Here is a 16,535-nt window from a genome sequence, read left to right as displayed (position 1 = left end):
AAAAGGAAGGAGATAGACCCATTGATAAGTAAACCGATCGACTTAGAATCATTTTGTTATCGATTTAGTTATGTCCATCTGTCCATGTTAATTTGTGTGCAAAGTACAGGTCGCAATTTTCATCCGATCGTCTTCAAATTTGGTACAGGCATGTTTTTCAACCTGAAATTGGAAAAATCGGTTCATATTTAGATATAGCTCCCATGTTCGTCCGATTTTGAGAAATATTGCTATAAAATGCTCATTTGTTATCCGATTCTCTCGAAATTTTCATTAAGGATTTTCTTATGACTCTTACAATTACTGTTGAATTTCATAGAAATCGGTTCAGATTTAGATAAAGCTGCTGCCGTAGTGACATGGGTTAATCCACCCCATCCGCACCTTCATTCCAACCTAACCTTACCTATGGGATCCTCGCAAAATTCAGCACAAAGGCTTCTCTTTTGATTCTTCAGCTCGGCGATGAGATGAATTTCATAGAAATCGGTTCAGATTTAGCTACCATAACGTATGTATGTATATGTATTGCCGGTTTTCAATTTTAGAATCTATATAAGCGCATTTATTCTCCAAAGTTCGGCTTTGACCTACTTTAGCCCATCTTTGATTGTAAACCATGAAAATTGCATTAGTCTATAATCTATTTTTTAGTGTTTTGGATGCCGTAACATTGGATGGCTAGTAAGAGCGTAGATCAAAAGATTCTTAACTTTTTATAACCACCTCCGAAGGATGGGGGTATATTCATTTTGTCATTCCGTTTGCAACACATCGAAATATCCATTTCCGACCCTATAAAGTATATATATATTTCGGATCGTCGTAAAATTCTAAGGCGATTTTACGAAGTCCGTCTGTCTGTCCGCCTGTCCGTCTATCTGTTTGTCCATCCGTTTGTTGTAATCACTCTGCAGCCTTCAAAACTAGAGATGTTGAGCTGAAATTTGGCACATATACGTCTTTTTGATGCACGCTAGTTAAGTTATTGTACGGGCCAAATCGAACCATATAGCTGCTATATAGATAAAGTTGCTATATAGACCGACTTCCGGATAAAAGGTCTTATGCCCCTGAAATCCTAAATTTTTATCCGATTTTGCTGAAACTTTAAACAGTGAGTAGTTTTCGACCTCCCGACATCTGACCCAAATATGGTTCAGATCGGACTATATTTAGATATGGCTGTCACATAGACCGATCTGCCGATAAAGGGCCTGAAGCCCATAAAAGCATTATATTTTATCCAATTTCACTGAAATTTGAAACAGTGGGTTATTTTAAGCCTCCCGACATCTGACCTAAGTATGGTTTAGATCGGACTATATTTAGATAGAGCTGTCATATAGACCGATCTCCCGATAAGGCGTCTGAAGCCCATAAAAGCTTTATTTTTTAACCGATTCCGCTGTAATTTGAAACAGTGAGTAGTTTCAGGCTTTCTAATATAGGACCCAAATATGGTTCAGATCGGACTATATTTAGATATAGCTGCCATATAGACCGATTAGTCGGTAAAGGGCCTGAAGCCCATAAAAGCATTATTTTTTATCCAATTTCACTGAAATTTGAAACAGTGAGTGGTTTTAGGCCACCCGTCATCCGACCCAATTATGGTAAAAACAGGAATGTATTTAGATATAGGTGCCATATAGACCGATATGCCGGTTAAGGGTCTGAAGCTCATAAAACCGTTATTTATTACCCGATTTTGTTGAAATACAAAATTCAACAGTGACTTATATTTAAAAGACCATCAATGTCCGTGCCGAATTTGGGTGCATAAGTTATACAATTTCTATCGGATTATGACGAAAGGGGGTTTACATATATACCCGAGGTGGTTGGTATTCAATGTTCGGCCCGGCCGAACTTAATGCCTTTTTACTTGTTTTTTTTCTAGTTTTTTGCCTTTTGGACCACATTTCTAGTATTATTGGGCTGAGTTTACTTTTTTCGCTCTATTAGAAATATTTAAATGTTTTTGTAAAACCTTTATTGATCCTTTCGAACCGAATCATGTTATTGCGACATTTAGCTTTACATAAATCACTATTCATGTCACGCTTTTTCTTGTCATTGATTGTTAATTCTCTCGGCACCCACAAAGCTAACACGATTTTGCACTTCAAAGCAAATCTTGGGCATGGCCCTCGTTGTTTATGTTACTGCAAGCAAAAGAAAAAAGTGGTATCTGTGTTAATGGCTCGTCGAAATGTGTCAAGGCAACATGCAGACAATCCTAATTTGCCAGGGGACTAAATGCGCTACGCTTGAGGGAGGGGGCGCAAATCTGTTTCAATTTGTTTAGTTGGGATCAAGTTTGCGCATTTCGTATTCAGAAAATGTTTTTAAAATTCAAAATTTTTTTATTTAGTTAAAAGAGACTTTTTGCTTGGTTTCATTTCATGTTATGCGGTGCCTCCTACCCTAGGGTGATGCTCTGGTTACCACCTGCTACTATAACACCATCGGCTATGAGAAGGCAACGCTTGGCGGTTTCTCCATTAGCGATGAGATGTGCGTTAATTATATGCATTACTATCCCGCCACCAAATTGGAGGTCTGCAAGAGCTCAGTATCGGAGGATGCCCTGGAGAATTACTTTATTTATATGAAAAAGTGAGTATGCTTATTTGTTGTTGTCCTGTTTTGCATTCGTTTAAGCTACATTGGGTTTTTGGCAATGCAATTAGAATGGGGAAAATAAAAATGCATAAAATTTTATGGGTGGAAGGAATGATAATAAGGTTAGGAGTTTAATTTGCTGTGTGGTGGGTACAACAAAAAAAGTTCGAACTAGTACGAATCAAGTATGACGAACGCTTAACATGCCAAAACTTTAGCCAAAAGGGATACAAGTTCGGTCTTCTGGGTACCCAAGAAGTCAAATGCGTAGCGAATGGGTATCTTATGTATAAAATTCAATATGTGTTCGTTTGTCGGTTAGTTTGATTGTTCTGTATAGACTCAAAAACGGCTGAACCGATTGCCTTGAAATTTTCACAGATTGTGTAGGTTGGTCTAGAAGGAAACATAGGCTATATAATTTTTTGATGTCGAAAGGGCGGCGGACCCTCCCCCTCACCCCAAAAGTACTACCCAAAAATAAAAGTGGATCGATTGGGCTTATATGGGACTCAAATGAGAGGTATTGAGGAGTAGAGTCCGAATTTCATATTAAAAATTGGGGCCAAGTAACTGGCGGGACGACCCAAGCCCAAAACCCCCTAAAATAGGTTTTTTGGACGATCATGACAATATGGGACTCAAATGAAAGTTGTTCGGGAGTAGACCGCAAATATGGACAGGAAGGTTGTAAGGTAATTGGTTGATTTCGGAAGGGGGCGGACCCTCCCCCGTTACCCAAAAACACCACCCAAAATCAAAAGTGGACCGATCGGGACAATATGGGTATCAAACGAAAGGTATTGGAAAATAGAATACTAATATGGTATTAAAATTTGGGTCTAAGTACCCATCAGGCCACTCCAACCCCGAAATTTTCCCAAACAGACATATCGGACGTTCTTGTCAACATGGGCCTCAAATGAAAGGTATTAGGTAGTAGATTACGAAACTGACATATAAAATCAGTTCGGGTCACTCTACCTCCAAAAAAAAGCCTTAAATGGGCATATGACCCATCATGTCTAAATGGGACTCGGTTTTTATACCCACCACCGAAGGATGGGGGTATATTCATTTTGCCATTCCGTTTGCAACACATCGAAATATCCATTTCCGACCCTATAAAGTATATATATTCTTGATCAGCGTAAAAATCTAAGACGATCTAGACATGTCCGTCCGTCTGTCCGTCTGTCCGTCTGTCTGTTGAAATCACGCTACAGTCTTTAAAAATAGAGATATTGAGCTGAAATTTTGCACAGGTTCTTTTTTCGTCCATAAGCAGGTTAAGTTCGAAGATGGGCAATATCGGACTATATCTTCATATAGCCCCCATATAAACCGATCCGCCGATTTAGGGTCTTAGGCCCATAAAAGCCACATTTACTATCCGATTTTGCTGAAATTTGGGACAGTGAGTTGTGTTAGGCCCCTCAATATCCTTCGTCAATATGGTTCAGATCGGTCCAGATTTGGATATAGCTGCCATATAGACCGATCCTCCGAATTAGGGTCTTAAACCCATAAAATCCACATTTACTCTCCGATTTTGCTGAATTTTGGGACAGTGAGTTGTGTTAGGCCCCTCGACACCCTTCGTCAATTTGGCTCTGATCGGTTCAGATTTGGATATAGCTGCCATATAGACCGATCCTCCGATTTAGGGTCTTAGGCCCATAAAAGCCACATTTATTTTCCGATTTTGATGAAATTCGGGACAGTGAGTTGTGTTACGCCCCTCAATATCCTTCGTCAATTTGGTTCAGATCGGTACAGATTTGGATATAGCTGCCATATAGACCGATCCTCCGATTTAGGGTCTTAGGCCCATAAAAGCCAAATTTATTATCCGATTTTGCTGAAATTCGGGACAGTGACTTGTGTTAGGCCCTTGGACATCTTTCTTCAATTTGGTCCAGATCGGTTCAGATTTGGATATAGCTGCCATATAGACCGATCCTCCGATTTAGGGTCTTAGGCCCATAAAAGCCACATTTATTATACGATTTTGCTGAAATTTGGGACAGTGAGTTGTGTTAGGCCCTTCGACACCCTTCGTCAATTTGGCTCAGATCGGTTCAGATTTGGATATAGCTGCCATATAGACCGATCCTCAGATTTAGGGTCTTAGGCCCATGAAAGCCACTTTTATTATCCGATTTTGCTGAAATTTGGGACAGTAAATTGTGTTAGGCCCTTTGATATCCCTCATCAATTTGGCGCAGATCGGACCAATTTTGGATATAGCTGCCATATAGACCGATCTCTCGATTTCAGGTTTTGGACCCATAAAATGCTCATTTATTGTCCGATGTCGCCGAAATTTGGAACAGTGAGTTAAGTTAAGCCCCTCGACATAATCCTGCAATATGGTACAGATCGGTTAAGATTTGGATATAGCTGTCATATAGACCGATCTCTCTTTTTAAGGTTTTAGGCCCATAAAAGGTGCATTTATCATCCGATGTCGCCGAAATTCAAGTATACAATTTTCACCGGATTTTGATGAAAGGTGGTTTACGTATATTCCCGAGGTGGTGGGTATTCAAAGTTCGGCCCGGCCGAACTTAACGCCTTTTTACCTGTTTTGTTTGTTCCGTAGAATCAAAAAAATGTTTCCAGATTGTGTAAATCTGTCTGGAAGGAAACATAGGCTATATAATCTTTAGATATCGGATGGGGGCGGTCCCTCCCCCTTACCCCAAAAACGCTACCCAAAACAAAAAAGTGAACCAATGGGCACAATATGGCTATCAAATCAAAGGTATTGGAGGCTAGAAGACGAATATCGTATTAAAATTTTGATCCAAGTACCCAGCGTGCCGCCCTAACCCCAAAACTCGGGGTTCGGCGTTTCTATCAATATGGGACTCAAATGAAAATATTCGGCATTAAATTACAAATAAGTCACCAAAAATTAGGTCCAAGTAATGGGAGGTCGCTCCACCCCCAAATACCCCCAAATGGGCATATTAACCGACCATGGCTATATGAGACTCAAATGAAAGGTATTTGGGAATATATTACAATATGACACTAAAATTTGCGTTCCTCCTAAAAATACGTCAAATAGGTTAATTTACCCATTATGACAATATGGGACCCAAATGTAAGGTACAATATTTGAGAGTAGAAAACGAATTTGATCTCCAATTTTGGAGCCAAGCGTTTGGGGGATATGAAGTTCAGTTAAGGGGGTGCTTTAGGGCGTCACCCCCTAAACTTCATATCTGACTATGGTGTATTTAGGTGTAAAAAACGAATTTGATATCTACTTTCAGGGCAAAGTACCGGTGGTGGGTCCATATTAACCGACCATGGCAATATAGGGCTCGAATTTGATATCCATATTTGAGTCGAAATGTCTGAGCTGCCAACGCTCCCCTAAAAAGCAGATTGGTGATGCGATTTGTTCGACATTTTTTTGCATTCTTACAGTCACCAAAGAGTGTAAGAAGAGATTAAAGCCCTCTCTGAGGATGGCACAATCCGCATCGTTTGAGTAGCGGGCCATAACGGAGTAAGGTGGAATGAAAAGGTAGACGATTTGGCAGTGAAGGCCAGAGGACTGCCGTCGATAAACTTGGTTAACCCTTTCGGGTCGACGCAGCCCGATTTAAGCACGTGGGCGACAAACGCGCTTATAACTCTATGGAACAGCGAAACAGTCGGTAGGACGGCGAAAATCTATGGGTTGATCCGGATCGTGGGAGGACGAGGCTTTTACTGAAAGGAAGTAAGAAGGAGGTCAGTATAGCTTTTGGTGTCATAATGGGACACATAGGACTACGAGCTCACTTATGCAAAATCGGTGCGGCAAGTGATAGCATGTGTACGGCATGTGAGAAAGATGATGAGACGTTGGAGCATTTCCTAAAAATTAAAATTTTCTTCTACGAGGTCACTTTTTAGTTTTTAGAGTTCACAACAAGCCGATTATTGGCTTAGGTGTATGTCTACAGTGGCATGGGGCAGATTGATATCTGCACCCTCTTTTCAACCTAACCTAACGTAACCTACCGTCACTAAAAACAAAATATGGTTTCTTTTGTTGTAGTCTGGTGCCTCGGGGGCCGTCCAAAACCCGCCAAATGGATATGTAGACCAATCACGACATTTCAGCGTCAATGGCGGACATATGCTACAATGACACGAATTCGATATTCACATTCAGGACGAAGTGTCCCCATCCTTAAAAGATACTATAGAATTAAAGAAGGCGCAGCGGAGAGGGCCCGGTTCGGCTAGTAGAATATATATCTAAATATTTACTTTTTTGCCCCTTTTTCAATCAAACTGAGCTACATCAATATGAAGTAAATGAGTACATTTTGGACCGGCTGGCCTTGATACTAATGATAGGATAAAAAAATATAGGATATATATCCCATTATATTCCGATATGTACAAACTACGGGAAAGATTTCAAGGGTTCTTATAGAAATCACTGTCTCAAGCAAAATCAAGAAAATTTATGACATTTTTGGAATTTTAGGTAATAGCTCTCCAGGTACACTTTTTGGCTTTCCCTCCAACTTTCTTTGCATTGAAATGGTGCACCTTCGTACAAGCAATGATCGATTGGGAAGCAAAAGTCGAAAGAGGCTCCCCTAATTGAGGTAGGAGATTCGCTACGCAAGCTACTCCAGATTGGGAAACGGCACCGCAGTCAGCCAAGTGGCTGAGGTCACCTGGTGGGCATGACCAAAAGAACTAAGGCTATCAATAGTAAAATAGGTTCAAGAACCTTTCCTAATGTCGCTAGGGACAGTTTGGTGATGGAAGTTATAGACAACAAAGAAGAACAGGGCTGCTTACCTAGGAACAATTGGAATAGGATAGTCAATGGCCTGTCATCTGTATATTCCGATGTCCTTGCGGAATAGCTTGAACCGCCTTCAGTTTGTGACGATGCAGACTGGTAACGGGGACGATGCAAATTAATTGCAATTGAAATGTATCATTATGCTCTAAGAAAGGTTGTCGAGATCTGGCCAGGCGCAGGACTGGATTTAGTCAAGAAGAAAGATAATCCTTCTCGACCAATGGACCAAAGATTCCCTAAGATCCTCAATCAATGTTTGGAAGACTAAGAGAATGTTATCTCAATCTATTGACCACCGACTGGAAGATTGGTAGATTGGATGAGGTTGATGGCGGCAGGAGACATGCAGTACTCGTACTAAACTCCGGCTGTTTCGCAGACCTCAACAAGTCTAAAGGAGTTTAGTCCTACGGATTCAACAAGTTGACTGAAGGTCTATAGAAGCGGTGGGGCTTGGGGAATCAGGAAACGACTCAGCAGTCGTTGCTGAACACCATCGAGCTGAGGAACTATCGACCACATTTCTTAAGTCTGGCGGATTGCAGGAGACTGAAAACCCCTTGCCATGAAAACAAGAGGCGAAGGCGCGAAACGGGACACGGACCCTGTGTGGGTGGGTCAATCTGAAGGATAGGGCTTAAGATGTGCGCCAGGGGGAAAGGACGGATCTAAAAAAGTACTTCGACAGAAACATCAAGTGAAGCATCTAAGGAGGATTCGTCCAAACCGCAAGTATCCTGTGGAAGTGTTTATCTAATGCTTTCTCAACTGCCCCTGGATGCGTAAGGAAACTCATGATGTGGTTCTTTCCAGGAACCATAGGTGTGTGGAGAAATGGTTTGTGGACTAAAAATTCCTGGATTTAAACCTTGATGTCTGAGAAGATATAGATATTTATATCTCAGCAAATCCGCTTGTTTGCAAGCAAATCCGTCGTCTAGTTTGGAATCGTCAGTATAGAGGTCTATATAACCTCTATTCACAAGAATATTGCAGTACCAATCGGTTCTGTAATTAATAGTGTTACAGTACTTTTTATAAAATAACGGGTTACGCAATGCCTTATCCACACTGCCTGGAACATCGAGCATTGTACAGTCGCCGCATGACCAAACATAATGCTCCCTTAGCCTCACAATAGAGGCATTCGGTGTAGCATCAAATTCAGTACATCAGATGGTGTCGTCCTCAGTGGGGCTGCGAAGAACAAACAAGCCATCCTTTTAAAACGGCTGAGTGTTGTTCAGTAGATAGACTTGTGAAGCGTCGTCCACCAGGCCACAACACTACATGGCATTATAGATCTAACAACTGTAGTATACACCCAGTGAAAGACACGCTGTTTAAAACCCCAACTTTTCCCAATAGCACTTTTGCAGGTGTATAGGGCAAGAGTTGCCATTCTTGCCCTTCCTAAAATGATGGATTTGTAGTTCAATTTCTGGCAAAACTCCCAAGTAATTTTCGCTTTCTGTAAATTACACATTCTCCTCTTGTATCTCCTGCTGAATAGAACAACTTCCATTTTAGACGGATTTGGGCCAAGACCACTTTCAGTAGCCCACTTCGATATCGCACGTAAAGCTTTCTGAAATATATCTCTAACAGTGCTGCAAACATTCCCCAAACTGCAATTGCCACGTAATCAGCATACGCGACCACTTTCTCACTTTTGTATTCCAGAGGCAATAACATATTATTAATAGCCATATAAAGGCTACCACTGGCGACATTTGTGAGGAACTGTATCATTTCGTATGGCTAACACTGCGATATTTCCCATAAACATTCCATTAAGGAATAGAAGATACTTCTCTCATATCAATAAGTTCAGTCCGATTAAGTTTGAGCTCAATAATATGGGGCCTCCTTTTTATGCCTAGTCCGAACAGAGTGCCGCATTGCGACATCCCTTTGTAGAGAAGTTTTAACAAGGTAGGATACCTTACAAATGTAGCCAGTATTAGTAAGGAGATAAAAACCGCTGAAAATGTTGTTGATGTTCACGGCGGAATTTGAACGCAGGCGTTCGACGTCATAGGCGGACATGCTCTGCGCCACGGTGGCCACCGATATTCATATTAGTTGTCCTTATTTTGGGTTTTTATACCCACCACCATAGGATGGTGGTATACTAATCTAGTTATTCCGCTTGTAACACCTCGAAATATTGATAAAGTATATATATTCTTGATCGTCTCGAAATTCTGATTCGAACCAACCACGTCCTTCCGTCCGTCTGTCGAAATCACGATAGCGGTCGAACGCTTACTTTACTTACTTACTTTAATTGGCTATGACCGAAGATTTGTTCCACTAGCCGAACGTAGAAAAGCGTTCCAAGCGCCTCGATCTTCTGCGCTAATTCTAAAATCTCTGACGCCAAGTTTCGAGGTGTCTCCCACAACTTGAACTTTCCATCGGGCTTTTGGTCTTCCCGGTTTGCGTGTACCTCCGTGTTTGCCTTCAAAAGACTTCTTTGCTGGAGCTTCTTCATCCATTCTGACAACATGACCTAGCCAACGCAGCCGTTGTATTTTGATGCGTGTAACTATATACAGCTCGTGGTTCATACGTCGCCTATATTCTCCATATATTTTACGAAGAATCTTTCTCTCAAATACTCCAAGCACTGCCTCATCTGCTTTCACAAGTATCTATGCTTCGGAACCATATAACAGCACGGGTAGTATTGTATCAGTGTCTTGTAAAGTGTAGTCTTCGTCTGTCGAAGGGTGGCCTTGTTTCTAAACTGCTTACTTAGTCCAAAGTAGCATCTGTTTGCCAGTATTATTCTTCGCTTAATCTGACACCAGATTAAGCGAAGAATAATACTCGCTTCGGTTACGGCGGTGCCGAGGTAGATAAAGTTACTGACTGTCTCAAAGTTTTGGTTCCCAACTTTCTCCATTTTCTTTATCTGCCCGGTTGTGCAAGGCGTAGAGAACGCGTAGAGCTATCCGCTTGAAATTTTGCACAGATACTTTATATTGGTGTAAGTCGTTGGGGAATGCAAATGGGCCATATCGGTTTAGGTTTGGATATAGCTCTCATATAAACCGATCTCCCGATTTGACTTCTTGAGCCCATGGGAGCCACAATTTTTGTCCGATTTAGCTGAAATTTTGTACATAATATTCTGTTATTTCCAACAACTGTGCCAAGTACGGTCCAAATCGGTCCATAACCTGATATAACTCCCATATAAACCGATCTCCCGATTTTCATCCGATTTTGCTGAATATAGATCCCATATCAACCGGTCTCCTGATTTGATTTCTTGAGCTCCTGGAAGCCGCAATTTTCATTCGATTTGGCTGAAATTTTGTACATGATGTTCTGATATGACTCTCAACAACTGTGTTAAGTACGGCTCAAATCGGTCAAGAAAATGATATAGCTCCCATATAAATCGATCTCCCCATTTGACTTCTTGAGCACTTACAAGCCGCGATTTTTATCCGATTTGGCTGAAATTTTGCATATAGTGTTCTGTTATGACTCTCAACCAATTGTGCCAAGTTCGGTCCAATTCGGTCTATAACTGGATATAGCTACCATATTTTAGTAGAATCCATGATGGTGGGTTCCCAAGATTCGGCCCGGTCGAACTTGGCACGCTTTTACTACAAGGAAGTAAGTAGGCCAGTATAGCTTTTGGTAGCATTACACATAGGACTTCAAGCTCACTTATGCAAAATCGGTGCGGCAGGTGATAGCAAGGTTAGTGCACAATTAAGGATTTTGTAAATAGCACGGAATTCCTAACTTCGATTTTCTTTTTCGAGGTAACTTCTTAGTTTTTAGAGCGCACAACAACTCGATTATTGACATAGGTGTATGTCTATGGGGCGGATTAATATCTACACCATCTTTTCAGCCTAACCTAACTTACTACAAGATCAATTCATTATTGCTTTAAATCGTATTTCAGTTCAACGGAGCTGTAAAATTCTTATGGCGTATTGTTTCAATTGTCCTGCAGCTTCCCATTAGTTTAGAATCCAGTAATTACAGCTTTTCCTAAACAGAGTAAATGAAATAAACTGCACTAATAAATGTCAATGTCCTTCAGGATATTGCAAAAGTTATGTTGAATACTTTAAAAGTCCAATCATGCAATGATGATGATGCTGATTGTCCTTTGGCCGTAAATTTAAATCATTTTTTTTCTCCCTTGTTTGCCACAATTGAATGACTGCAAAGCAAAGTATATCCCTATTCACACTCTCTTTCTTGCGGAAGATTCTCTTGAATATGGTACAACAACTGATTTAATTTGGTGTTTTTGTTTTTCTCTTTTTCTCTCCCTACGTACGTCTCGACAGGAAGGAGCATCAACATCACATACATTTGAATGGAGCACGTTCCAAGAATTATCGCAACATCAAGTGGACCCAGCAACGGGTCGACCAATTGTACACCATGTATATTGAGGAACCACTTAGTATGCAATGCAACAAATCCGATGGTCTCCGCTTCGATGGCTATGAGTGGGAGGGTGCCCCCATAACGCCCATACAAATCAAAATACCCATGCATCGTAAAGTCTGTCCCAACTACAATCCTTTGTGGCTGAAACCCTTGGACAGGGGCGAATGCGATTTACTGGGCGAGTGCATATACTAAGCGCGGAAGGAGCATAGTAACAAACGGACGGACAGCTGGACAATGTTGCCATAATAAAACGAAGGAGCAGTACCAACTAGAAATTGTTACAAATGATAAGAATTATTTTTTATGTTGTTTTCTCCAGTTCTTTGTTTGGTTAGTTTTCAGTTGAACAAACACATGCTGTTGGTTCAGTGCCTTTGTTTTGTTTTTTGTTGTTGTTGTTGTTTTTTTTTTTTGGTCCTTAACTCTACATATTCGGGTTGATGGCATACAATGTGTGTGTTGAAGGTTCACTGGCAGTGTGTGTCTAATGCCAGCAGATTAAGTTGTATTATTTTATATCAGTCCGATGAAGTTGGGAGTGGGAAAGGTCACCACCATGTTGCCATGACCACTGTTTTGCATATCTCCATTGTATTCTCTGTGGCAATGGGGATGTATAACTCGGATGAAGTTGTGGTTAATGCCTTTAAATATTGTCTTCATCAGCCAGTGCTTGTAACAGACCTTGTCAGTTTTGTGTTTGCTGTGTAGTTTTAATGTTGTTTAAAATGCAAATGAGTTCGCATAGATTTTAGCCCGTCTTTGTCTGCGGTGTGTGTGTGTGTTTGTATGGCATTACAGACAAATGAAGATAATCAGCCATAGCCTCAAAACATATTCTTTGCTAATTCACCGAAAAATCAAGCAACTCAGTTGATTTTGCATAGTAAAGAACAATTTTGAATGTATATTATGCCGTCTGCTTAACGAAGGACGAAAGCAAAGGAAGATATTCCAATTTTCATGTCTTACTTGCGAATCTTGAAATTGTAATGAGATTAGAGCGCATTTTCGAGAATCAAAGTTGTTCAACTCTGAGAAAGAAATAATTGTGACTTGGACTTAGTTTAGTACAAATCATGTCATACCATTGCCATGCACATGACTCTGGGCGCAATTTCCTTGGAAAGAATGTTTCAACTAATCTTTCTTAATCCAAGTCCTGCCCCAACTCTGGGGTGGCATTACTTTGTTCTGCACTTTTTAGTACCTTAAAAATTAGTTTCCGAAATCTATGCCTCCAGTGGCATAATATCCCAAAATTTCATGATTCTAGCTTTGGTTCCTACTTTAAACGGCAAAACACCTTATCAATTGTTTTCTTTGAACTCTTATTTGGATGGAAAGAGAATTTACCATCCTAGTTATGTACATATCCCCGTAATCTGTTAAGTTGGATTTTTTTGCTGATATCTTGATAAGTTTCCATCGCTAGTCCACAACGTATCAAATTTACTGAATATAGTATCATGCCGTCTCCATGATTAAAGGGATCGTGTTGGCCTCATAGGACTACGATCGTATTTGCGAAATTTCAATAAATGTTTTTTTACCCTCCACCATAGAAGGGGGGTATACAAGTTTCGTCATTCTGTTTGCAACACCTCGAAATATGCGTCTAAGACCCCATAAAGTATATTGGGTTGCCTAAAAAGTAATTGCTATATTTTGTAATTGCTTTAAATTGCATAAACGATTGAGGAGCAACCAACCAGTTGCAATAGAAGCTATAAAAACGCCAATGGGCCAATATTTCTAACTTATTTTTAAGTAAATTGATTAAAGAAGTATTTTTTATACCCTCCACCATAGGATGATGGGTATACTAATTTCGTCATTCTGTTTGTAACTACTCGATATATTCGTCTGAGACCCCATAAAGTATATATATTCTTGATCGTCTTGACATTTTAAATCGAACTAGCCATGTCCATCCGTCTGTCGGTCCGACTGTCCGTCCGTCCGTCCGTCTGTCTGTCGAAAGCACGCTAACTTTTGAAGGAGCAAAGCTAACCGCTTCAAATTTTGCAATAATACTTCTTATAGGTGTAGGTCGGTTGGGATGGTAAATGGGCCAAATCGGTCCATGTTTTGATATAGCTGCCATATAAACCGATCTTGGGTCTTGACTTCTTGAGCTTGTAGAGGGCGTAATTCTCCTCCAATTCGACTGAAATTTTGTACGTAGTGTTAAGATATCACTTCCAACAACTGTGCTAAGTATGGTCAAAATCGGTACATAGCCTGATATAGCTGCCATATAAACCGATCTCGGATCTTGACTTCTTTAGCTTTTAGAAGGCGCAATTCGTATCCAATTTGGGTTTAATTTTGCACATTGTGTTTTGGTATTATTTTCAACATTTGTACGAAGTATAGTCCAAATTGGTCCATAATCCGATATAGCTGCCATATAAACCGATCTTGGGTCTTGACTTCTTTAGCTTTTAGAAGGCGCAATTCTTATCCGATTTGTCTGTAATCTTGTTAAGGTGTTTTATTATGGCTTCCAATAACTATGCTGTGTTAATCGGTTAATAACCTGATATAGCTGTGATATAAACCGATATTGGGTCTTGAATTTTTGAGCCACTAGAGGGCGCAATTATTATCCGATTTGGCTAAAATTTTGCGTGAGGTGTTTTATTATAACTTCCAACAACTATGCTGAGTATGGTCAAAATCAGTTCATAACCTGATATGGCTGCCATATAAACCGATCTTGGATCTTGACTTCTTGAGCTACTAGAGGGCGCAATTCTTATCCGATTTGAATGAAACTTTGCATGAAGTATTTCGTTATGATATCCAACAACTCTTGACTTCTTGAGCTACTAGAGGGCGCAATTCTTATCCGATTTGAATGAAACTTTGCATGAAGTATTTCGTTATGATATCCAACAACTGTGCCAAGTATGGTTCAAATATAGCTGTCATATAAATCGATCTGTGGACCAGACTTCTTGAGCTTCTAGAGGGCGCATTTCCTATCCGATTTGGCTGAAATTTTGCATGACGTTTTTTATTATGACTTTCAACAACTGTGCCAAACAAGGTTCAAATCAGTTCATAATCTGATATAGCTGCCATATAAACCGATCTGCGATCTTGACTTCTTGAGCCTCTAGAGGTCGCAATTATTATCCGATTCATCAACATTCGTGTTAATTATGGTCTGAATCGGTCTATAGCCTGATATAATCGATCTCTCTATTTTATTTCTTGAGCCCCCAATGGGCGCAAGTCTTATTCGAAGTGGCTGACATTTTACACAGGTCTCCAACATAAAATTTAATTGTGGTCCAAACCGGACCATATCTTGATATCGCTCTAATAGCAGAGCAAATCTTTTCTTTTATGTTTTTTTTTTTTGCCTAAGAAGAGATGCCGGGAATGAACTCGACAAATGCGATCCATAGTGGAGGGTATATAAGATTCGGCTCGGCCGAACTTAGCACGCTTTTACTTGTTTCCACTATATACGTCACTTTTTAGTACCTAAGCACAGGATTTACAATTTTTTATACCCTACAGCACCACTGTGGTACAGGGTATTATAGATTTGTGCATTTGTTTGCAACGCCAAGAAGAAAAAGGAAAGCTAGACCCATCGATTATTATACGGATCGGCTTAGAATCACTTCCTGATTCGATTTAGCTATGTCCGTCTGTCTGTATTCTTGTAATCAAGGTACAGGTCGCATTTGTTGTCCGATTTTCACAAAATTTTGCTTAAGTCTCTTTTTTAGTCCAAGGACGAACGCTATTGATTTTGAATATAAATAATCGGTCCAGATTTAGATATAGCTCCCATATATATTTATCTTTCATCCGATGTGCCCTTTTATAGCTGTAGGAGCCACAATTTTGGTCCGATCTTTATCAAATTTGGCACGAAGTGCTTTTTGCAACGTTCCAATACGTGTGCAAAATTTCATCTTAATAGGTTCAGATTTAGATATAGCTCCCATATATAACTTTAATCCGATTGGACCTATTAAGGCTGTAGAAGGCACAATTTTTGTTCGATCTTTACCAAATTTGGCACGAAGTGCTTTTGACGATGTCCCAATTTGTGTTCGAAATTTCATCAGAATCTGATCAGATTTATATATAGCTCCCATATATATCTTTCTTCCGATATGTTCTTTTAAGGCTGTAGAATGCACAATTTTGGTCCGATCTTTACCAAATTTGGCACGAAGTACTTTTTATGACGTCCCAATATGTGTGCAAAATTTTATTAGAATCGGAACAGATCTATATATAGATCCCATACATATCTTTCATCCGATATGCCCTTTTAAAGCTGGAGTAGCTACAATTTTGGCCGATCTCTGCAAAATTGTTAATGATATGTTTTAATTGACATCCCAATACGTTTGCAAAATTTCATCAAAATCGAATCAGATTTAGATCATATATATCTTTTATGGGGGAAGCCACAATTTTCGTACCATCGTAAGAAAATCGTTTAAGGTTGTATTCGATATTTCAATGGGTATACAAATTTAAAGTCTGCCTAGATTTGGATATAAGTGCTATATATTAAAAGAATTGGCTGACTCGGTGGTGTAGGACATTATATAGTCGGCTCCGCTCGACTTTTGCCTTTGCCTTGCAGAATCTCATGGTTTTTAAC

At 40.0% G+C, this 16,535-nt stretch overlaps 1 protein-coding gene across 1 annotated transcript in view; it reads left to right on the top strand.

Annotated features, from left to right (window-relative positions):
• The window catches only part of LOC106088619 (tyramine beta-hydroxylase), an 89,711-nt gene extending 73,406 nt beyond the window's left edge, over positions 1 to 16,305 (top strand). The window contains exons 8-9 of the mRNA XM_013254214.2: positions 2,435 to 2,622; positions 11,785 to 16,305. Of these exons, the coding sequence (XP_013109668.2) occupies positions 2,435 to 2,622; positions 11,785 to 12,085 (489 nt within the window). The 3' untranslated portion in view covers positions 12,086 to 16,305. The remainder of the gene's footprint in view (positions 1 to 2,434; positions 2,623 to 11,784) is intronic.
• Positions 16,306 to 16,535: the final 230 nt, after the last annotated feature.

The sequence above is a fragment of the Stomoxys calcitrans genome, chromosome 4, assembly GCF_963082655.1.
Source record: "Stomoxys calcitrans chromosome 4, idStoCalc2.1, whole genome shotgun sequence".
NCBI lineage: Eukaryota > Metazoa > Arthropoda > Insecta > Diptera > Muscidae > Stomoxys > Stomoxys calcitrans.
This window is presented reverse-complemented; position numbering and strand designations above follow the sequence as displayed.